Here is a 9,751-nt window from a genome sequence, read left to right as displayed (position 1 = left end):
GAAGAATACATAAAATAATAATTGAAACATAAAAAATAATTATAATTCAAACACATTAATACTATATATATAACCCAATGGAGTAGTTCAAGTGGTAAATAAGCTCTTTTTGTGAGGAAGAATTTTGAAATAACACGAGTTCGATTCTCACAAGTGACAATTTCCCTTGAGCCAACTCCATGTGCCTCTCGAAGCGAGCGGAAATTAGTCGGGTAGACTCGGCCACAAAAGCTAGATTTTAATTAAGGTTTGTAAACAACAAATTTAAATGCCAATCTATCAAAGTAAATGCACAAATGTTGGTGTAGTCAAGATTGAATAAAAGACCAAAACTTGACTTGGGTCAATGAAGTAAAAAAGATACAGCTAGGCTAGGGCCGGCCTGTGCTCAACCAGGCAAATTAGACAGATACTTTGTCATCCACCAAATGCACACATCTTCTTTAACTATTAAATAAATAAATAAAGCTTGCATCCATAAAGAAACTGATGGATCGATCGAGTTGATTAATTCCAATGGCCCCTCCACCCACTAACTAAGAATCCTTCAATTATGTGTGTCTCTGTGTAGTGTTCATTGACAATAGACACACTCATCATTTCAAACTTTCACACTTTCCACTTCCTTCTCGATCAAACAGGATTTATATATAATAATGCCTCTTCTTTCTATTCATTATAATCAATGCATAATCTCGCTTAGTGCTTTGACAAAATGCCAATTTAAAAATGGTTTAATTTTCTTTCCCATTAATCAAATCTTAATACTCATTTTAATTAACAAAATGAGTAAATTAAAATCTCTCTTTTTTGACTTTATTGTATTGGGATTTTTTTTAAAACCAAAACCTCAAAACTATTATTATTGTGAATTAGGAATTAAATGACAGATACAATCAGGTGGGACTTGGTCCCATATAAGGGAGCTAGATTGAGAGCCAACTGTCCTTGCAAGGGTGTGGGCTGATTGATTTACTGATCTCATAATATAGACGCAATGCGCAAAATCAAAAGAGGCCATAAGCCTAGTGCATGAGAGTACTATGAGGCGCCTTTTAGATCTGTCAGGGTTGTTTCTTTTCAAGTCATTCACTAAATTAAATTTAAGTAGTCTAACTCGATCCTAATGTGTCTGATGTCACGATCTTTTAGTCAAGAGAGAGCCTCCTTACATTCTATTGGGATTTAAAATTTATTATTTAAATAATAAATCTATAAGTCAATTTAAACGCGTAAAGTTTGACAATGGTAAGAAATTGTAATGCTATATAATTTGTGACGTTATTATAGTTGGTGTTTGAATCATTAGATCCAATTTGAATTTCAAATCATATGTATGTATAATGTATGTATATATTTGAGTATTTGATCCTCCGGCCATAGACAAATTAAACCTTAACGGTCCAAGTAATGAGAAGGTTAATCCGTACGTTACGGCAACTTTATTCCCCAAATGTGCAACATCAGATGATCGGTACTAAAGTGTCGTCAAAAAGTGAAGTAAAAGAATAATTATATGGCTAGACATTTTAATTATTTATATCTTAGGCTGTTGAGTTCAACGCTATATTCATCTTTGTCGTGTAACATGACTTAATTATGCATGTTTGACGGGCGAAACTTTTACATTTAGAAAATAATCCTAATGAAAAAAAATTAAACATTGTTGGGCGTCGGTCGGATTGGCTGAGTTCAGTCCTACTCAATTTGAGGCGTGGCGTTGTGGCTTACCATGGAGGGATGTGGTTAAATTGTAATGTCCACCTACTTATCACCAATTAGTTTTAAGTAAGATATGCCAACCTGATAGTCACAGAATTTTGACAAGATGGGTGACCCACTGGAAAGTAAGCATAATGCGGCGTTTAGATTCATAAAAAATTACAAAGAGATAAATAAATAAATACATATCAATAAACTAAAATTCTTAAGTCTATTTTGAATCTCTAAGGTTTGTGTTGGTTTTGGGAAGTTAAAAATCTAGAGGTGAATAGAGTTTTAGGGCCTGTTTGGTTGGATGTAGTTTGGGGGGAATCGCAATTCAATGAATTGCAATTCAGTGAATTTCCAAATTATTGTGTTTGGTTGGAAGGAATTGCAACAATTTCCTCCAAATGATGAATTGCAAATTCGGTGGGGAGGAGGAACAATTTGTTGGTGTAAAGACAATTTTGTCCCTCCTCCCATACCCTTTGTCTTTCTTTTTTTCTTTTTTTTTAAAAAAATTACTACTTTATTCATTGAATTGCAATTCCATCGAATTACAATTTCTTTTCCTCCTTAATTTCCTCCTCCCAACCAAACGCCCTGTTAGAAAATTTAAAACTTTGTATAGAAATACGCACGCACAAAGGAAGTTTTTGCCTTCCTTGTTTGAGTATGAAGTAACATAGAATGTGTTTGATTTAGGTTAACAGCATTTAAAAGATTTGTTTGGAATGCATTGCACCAATATGAAATACGCAAAGTATATCATCATATCGCGTAAATTAAAGAGAAAATATAAATTTTTATAAAGATTCAAACGATGATGTAATCTCCTGTATCTATTCTCTCCTTTATTATCCAGGAAGAATACACTAATGTATTTATGACACCAAAATACAAAGAAATGGTAGAAGTCTTTTCACAAAAACTATCTAAGAAATCTCTTCATTACTTGACTCTTTACTGCATAGTCCATTAAAATGACTGACCAAGTCCCCTTCAATTTCACTATCTAACCTTTTGTGACAACTCAAAAAGATCAATCATATATAAAGTCCCCTTGTTAACCACTATTCTTCATTCAAAAATAGTTTTCACAATTTCATAAGTTGGTATAGTATTTATTCAAGAGATGTTGAAGTTGACTAGGTTCGACACTAGTGAATTTTAGTTGATTCAATTAAGCATATCGAGAGATTATGGGTGTATGCATTTACAGGGCGTTTGGTTGGGAGGAGGGAATTAAGATGGAAAAGAATTGTAATTCGGTGGAATTGCAATTCGATGAATAAAGTAGGAATTGAAATTACAGTGTTTGGTATGCAGAAATAGGAGTACATGGAATTGAAAGGTAAGAAGTGATAAAATAACTAAAATGCCCTTATGTTGTGGTAGATGTTGTAGTCATAGTAGTAGTAGTAGTAGTAGTAGTAGTAGTAGTAGTAATAATAATAATAATAATAATAATAATTCTTTCAAAAAATAATAATAATAATAATAATAATTACTCGTATAATAAAAATAAAAATAAAAATAATTCTTTCAAAATAATAATAATAATAATAATTCTTTCAAAATAATAATAATAATAATAATAATAATAATAATTATTATTATTATTATTATTATTATTATTTCAAAAAAAATTAAAAAAAAAAACACAAAGGATATGGGAGGAGGGGCAAAATTGTCTTTACACCAACAAATTGCCCCTCCTCTCTACCGAATTGCAATTCATAGGGGGTACCCCATGAATTGCAATTCATCATTTGGAGGGAATTGCAATTCTGCGGAATTGCAATTCCCTCCAACCAAATACTGTAGTTTGGGAATTCACTGAATTGCAATTCAATGAATTGCAATTCCCCCCAAACTACATCCAACCAAACAGGCCATTAGAGTTTGAAAACTAGATAGCACTTAGTGAGTTCGTAATTTTTAAACTTCTCTTTGTTGAAGAAACTTCGATTTATAATTGATTGAAGATGAATTCTTTCTCTTGAATTGAAATTCATTTGTATATCTCCATTCGCACTCCTATGTTATCTATACCAGCAGTGACGTCATGAGAGCAACCTCTCAAAGTGAAGGGAGCTCCTTGTGCGCAGAACAACTGAGTTACCATGATTTACATCATATCAGATACTCTGTCGGTCCGGGGCGTGAGACCCCTTGGGGTTGAGGATTCAACCTTTTGGGAAGAAAGATTTGACTATAATGACTAAATGAAAGTTGTATACGCGATATATTAAAAATATAATACTTGAAGATTAAATGTAAAAGTTGAGCTCAACCTAGAGGGCCTCATTGCCTTGCTGGAGCTTCTCCTAATGGTCCTCAACCTACATGCAATTACCATATCTAGGCAACAATGGAAACTGTAAAAATGACAGTACCATACTCCAGGACCAAATTACTCTTACCCAGAGCTGTTGAACAAAAATGTAGATAAATTTACCCTAATTTACCACATCCAACCTCACGAAAATAGCGAATCTCCTCCATTCCCATGGCTTCCTATTTGACTATAGTGCTCATCCCTCCGGGATGAAATTGCGTTATCTCCCCCAATATTGTAACGAAAGCATCTGGAGATCAATGGCTCGTTGCTAATGCAGTAACTAAAAGACCAAGTACAAGAAATGGTTGTGCACTAGCCTGCAACAAAAGAAGGGTAAACTCCGAGTTTCAAACATATAGCTGCATTGCAAGCAGAGTTTAAACATCATTCTCAGAATTTTATGAATGCATGAAAACTTCTAAAGAAATTTGTATGTTAATTTTTACTATATCATTATAACAATATCTATTGTAACTATATATTTCGAATTTTTTATCATCATCCTCTATTGACAGTAATTGTAGCAATTTTTTTGTTCTTCTTTTACTTATTCAAATTTCAAAGTATGAGATTAACCCGAATGTTTGATTTCCCAACAATTTCAATGATTATGTGTTTTCTTGCACGGAAAAAGAAAACCGTACCTGATACTTCACATCATATTTGACGGGGTCTTTTAGGAAGTATTTGAACTGCAACAGCAAATCGAGATGAGTCGGTGAGTAAAAAGAGGAGTCTTACAAAATGCGTTCCCATGATTTGATGCAACGTAACATAAACAATGTTATTAGCTGACCATTTCCAAATTAACTTAAAGGCCTGTTTTTACTTTTCCTCCTATTGTTAATATTATTATCCTGAATGATCTGTAGTAATGAAGGAGCTGAGTATAAATAGTGAGGAAGGTTATTTGTTAAGAATATTGTTTACCTGGAAAAAGATCTGTGGTGCTGTTAGACCTAGGAGGGCTAATGCGTAATATGGTTTCCCAACACTAAAAAGATAGCCTGCAAACAACATAAAAGGCGTGATGAAAACTCTCAAGATGCCAATAGATCAGTCTACCTTTAAGAGAAAATTGAGCAACAAATGAGTGCTTGAACAAGCAAGTCGCTCTATTTTTTGCCAACAAAGGTGAAATTCCTCACCCCAAGGGCCCCCACAACCTGGCCTAACAAAATAGTGGAGGGGTAAATCACGGTGGCTCAGCAGCTCATTAGATGGGAAGACCAGTGCCCGGTGCCCACAAGAAGCCCACCACATTGGGTGAAACTCCCGCACTGCGGCTATCAAAACTCGATCATGCATCCTTGCCCACAATATAACACCAAAAACGTTTGGTGCCCATGAGCCTTTTTTTTTTTTTTTTTTTTTTTTTTGGTTTGTTCAAAAGAAACTGGAGATATAAAACGGAAGAGGTTTTCTCTAATGATAAGTTAGATCAAGTGATGGACGGAAATTACCTGCCACTGATAATTGAGTTATGTCGATAGCACCAACACAAATCCATTTGGCAGTTTCTGAGCCAAAAGCTACCGGAAGTGACTGAAAATATACCGAGACATGAAGGTTAAAAAGAGTAAGATAAATGCCTGTACACAATTATAACTAGCAAATATAATGTATCTAAAAATAATACTGTAGAAAGGACCTGAAGTCCCATGGCCCTATCTCCTTCAATGCTCTTGAAGTCATTTACAATAGCAATACCCAACTGAAACGAAGTACTAAACCGATTAGTCTGCGTTTTTCAAATTTTGGTGTTTACAATACGAGCAAAAACGCGTTCCATTTTACCCCAGCAATGCTATACAAGAGTGTTAGAACAATAACATCAGGTGTGAGGGTCCCAAACAAAGCTTGACCAGCCCACCTATATTACAAAACTGAAGAGAGTTATGTGATGCAGTGACTAAAATGCAAAGAACTTACAAGCAAAGTGCAACCCAGAAGAAAGTAACGATTTCTGCTAAAGATATATCCTTTCAAAAAATGGAAGTAGATGACTTAAATTCATGGTTGGTAAATTTTTATGATGCAAATATTAAGTGCAAAACTACACTAAAAAACTGAATCTAACGAATTAACTAATCTAACTCATGGCCTTATAAACCCATATATTCTCTTTTATATTTTCAATGTGGGACTTTTAACACGAATTATCTTTGAGAGTTTTGTTATTAAAAAGCATTTCACATCAGTCAATCCTTCAGATGCTAATGCCTCCTCACCCCGACAGAAGAAAACACATATTGTAGAATAGAGGGCAGCATACCAAGGCAAACTGATGTAGCTCGACCCTAAAGCAAAGTTGCCAATCCATCCATTTTGTTTGAGCTGCAACACAATATTTGAAACTCCGGGCTCTAAGCTTCAACAATCTTTCTCTTTAGCAGTTGATGAGAGAATTTCAGAGGGTTCTAAGGATGAGAAAATTACCTTCAATGGTGGAGCTGAGTATATATACGACAGCAATGATCCACCAACAGCTAGGTAAAATATAACAGGAACATCATGCCCTGCCTACAAGGAGCAACTTCTCAGAGTGTTTTACATGATTTTCAGGAGATTAAGCAGCTTTGAAACCTACCCACACGTCTAATAAACCACCCAACGCTAGGCCACCTAAAAGCAGCACCCATATTTGTGTGATAACCTGAAGATAAAGAACTCTCAATCCCATATACACATCATTTACGAAAATAATAATAATAGTAACAAGAAGAAAGAATAAATAAGTAATAAAAGGTGCACCTCATTCTCAGATATTGCTCCAGAGGGAATTGGACGGTAAGGCTCATTAATAGCATCAATTTCTCGATCATACCAGTCATTAATTGTCTAATCATTAAAAACAGGATTCCCATTACTATATTTACGAGGCAAAGTTTTGTATGAAAAATCACCACTGCAACAGCATAGGGCTCATGTACCTGAGTATAGCCCGTAAGGAAAGGACCAGACATTAGCATACAAACAATTGATTTAGCCACATCTTCGGGAGTCCAGTGGAAGTTCCCTACCAGCAAATTTCCATAATCAAGAAGAGTGATGCAGAATGGATAAGAACTGGAAATCTTGAGCTTCACCAGCTTAAGTAAGTAATAAATGAACTTCTCCACCTTATATAATCCATTTTTAAAAGAGTATGCAAAAGGAGTACCTGAAGCAGCAGCTCCACAGACCACACCCCAGACAAGGGGAGGCCAAGTAACAGGCTTTGTTAGCTGAACACGAATCTTCCATTTGTCCTGTAAAGGGGCCAATTATGAAAAGTGTTGGGCAGAGGCTTTAAGGGCCGAGTCTAGCACCAGGTGACTAAGTTATTATTGGGCGAAGGCCTAAAGGGGCCAAGTCTAGTATGGCACTACTTTCCAGCACCAGGTGACTAAGGTATTGTTGGGGGAGGCCTAAAGGAGCTAGTCTAGTACCCTGCCATTTTAAAATGTGACATTGACGGCTAAGCAGGTATAAGAAAATAAAGTTGCACCACTACTAGTTATAGCTTTGATAAGCGTTTGATCTAACAAGTGGTATCAGAGCACATATCACATCTATAGTGTTCATGAGCACAATGAAAAGAAATTGGTAATACTATTACACTGAAACCCCCCCACGAAATTCATTAATGAAGTACTCCATAACTAATTAGGAAGAAAATGGACAGCAAACCGTTTCTTGCTTGGCTCCTTTGATACCAAGAATTTGATTAATGCTGGAACCAGATTCCGGCGGCGCCTTATCCGGTACCTTAGCTTTAACTGCCACACAATTGCACCCAAATAAACACCATTCCGAAGAATAAGACAAAAATAGAAAGAATAATACACATCCAAACCCCAATTATTCATGTTCAAGAAACTCAAATCCAAAGCTCAAGCTTTACCTTCACTGTCAGTCTCGGTGGCCCTCACCACAAACCTGCTCCCTTAACAATAAAAATGCATTCTTTATCAGAACAAATTCGAATGAACTTGAAGTTTCAAGAAATGGGAGAGTCGAAGCCACATACTTGAGGGCGTCAGAGAGATAGGATATGAGAGGTGCGGAGCTCGAAGGGGATTACATTTGAAACTTGATAATCTTATGGAGGGCACAGTGTTGAGCAGAGAAGCCATTGAAGGTAAGGTTGTTGAGCTTAGCTATAAGGCTTTGAAGTGCCTCAGTCTTGAGGAGTGGAGTTGGGGATATCTCAGTGTCCTTTTCTACTTCATTTACTCCATACAGTTGGAACAATTGAGTTCTCGATATTTTAAGATAATCTCCTTGACAGCGTCAACTGTGATCGTTATTCGTTAGTATTAGTAGATGTTAATTCCTTTAATAACAAAACTGAATGGGTCACACTTCTCAATCGGTGAGACGGGTCAGATCATATAATTTGGGTCATATTTAACTTATAGATTAATTCTGTTTGGGCTATTTTTTTTTTAACAATTAGATATGGGCTTTTTTTAGCCCAATTTTATTAATTCAGTTTATCAATTTTTCGCTCTATTTTTTCGCATTTTCTGTGTTTTCACGTTCAAAGTGTCCGAGCAGCAGAGACGCAGAGTTCCTCTACACTTTTTCATCTAATTTTCAAATTTTCTCATCACAAAGGTGGATTTTCTTCACAATCTCAGGTGAGTTTTTGTTTTTGATAGTTTTAATGTGTAAAATTTGCTAGGGTTTTGCTATTACACTCCAATTCTTCTGGGTCTCGCGGCACACTCGTATTCTTCTTTTTCTCGCAGTCGCCATTCCGTTTAATTTCTCATAATTTTGCGTTTGCATAGAAATTTCGTCGCCAGTGGTAACTGATATTACTGAATGTTTGCGGCCACAACTATACTCTGCATTTATTTTGTTTAATTTCTTCCTTTTCTAGCGGTTGTCGCCATTCCGTTAACTTTCTCGGAGTTTTGCATTTGCAGTAAGTCGGATTGCGTTTGCATATAAATTTCGCCACCGGTAACTGCTATTATTATTCCTTTGCGGCCGCAGCTATACTCTCCATTTATTCCGTTAAATTTCTCGCGTCAGGTAACTGCTATTACTGTACTCTTCTTCTATTTAATTTCTGACATGATGTTCTCCATTATAATAAGGACTTTTGTGTTTGCATGCAGCAAGTTGGATTTCCTCAGCCATAGATATTTCGTCGCCGGCAACTCTACTTGTTAATCTATGCTTATTCGATTTAATTTCTCGCGGTTCGTTGTAGGTAACTCCTATTACTCTCTGCTTCTTCCTTTAAATGTTGAGTATTCATTGTTGTTATGAAGTAATATATTTGTGCTTTTAAGTATTATGTTTAATGGTTAAAGTGTTTACTATTCATTTGTGTTTTAAAGTACTAGTTTTAGGCTATTACGTACGTCCTTTGTCCCATTTTACCTGTCTTACTTTCCTTTTTAGTTTGTCCCAAAATGTTGTCCTGTTTCCAAAATTTGAACATCACCATCATTCTACTTTTCTCAATTTACCCTTATGACTTTTGCTTTCTTTATTGCTTTTATTTTCAAAAGTGAAAAAGTTTGGGGTATAATTGGAAAGCACATCACATTTACTTTAATTTCTTAAAAAGCGTGCAAAAAGTAAATGAGACATCCAAATCGGGACGGATGGAACTAGATTTAAGGGTTAAACGGTTGATAATTCATTTGTGTTTTAAAATACTAGTTTTAGGCTGTTAAGTATTAGATTTAATGGTTAAAGTGT

General features: G+C 35.5%; 1 protein-coding gene across 1 annotated transcript; it reads right to left on the bottom strand.

Moving 5' to 3' along the window:
* Positions 1-3,929: 3,929 nt before the first annotated feature.
* On the bottom strand, positions 3,930-8,281 carry LOC116011888 (chlorophyll synthase, chloroplastic-like). Its single transcript, XM_031251310.1, has 15 exons — positions 8,061-8,281; positions 7,935-7,976; positions 7,721-7,809; positions 7,212-7,299; positions 6,982-7,067; positions 6,803-6,889; positions 6,639-6,704; positions 6,488-6,571; positions 6,324-6,385; positions 5,846-5,921; positions 5,700-5,762; positions 5,512-5,593; positions 4,979-5,055; positions 4,693-4,740; positions 3,930-4,365 (listed from the first exon to the last, which is right to left on the bottom strand). The coding sequence occupies exons 1-15, from the start codon at positions 8,164-8,166 to the stop codon at positions 4,303-4,305; spliced, it is 1,119 nt and encodes a 372-aa protein (XP_031107170.1). The 5' UTR covers positions 8,167-8,281; the 3' UTR covers positions 3,930-4,302.
* Positions 8,282-9,751: the final 1,470 nt, after the last annotated feature.

The sequence above is a fragment of the Ipomoea triloba genome, chromosome 3 (genome assembly GCF_003576645.1).
Source record: "Ipomoea triloba cultivar NCNSP0323 chromosome 3, ASM357664v1".
NCBI classification, from domain to species: Eukaryota; Viridiplantae; Streptophyta; class Magnoliopsida; order Solanales; family Convolvulaceae; genus Ipomoea; species Ipomoea triloba.
The sequence above is the reverse complement of the archived record's forward strand: the minus strand, read 5'-3'. Positions and strand labels throughout refer to the sequence as shown.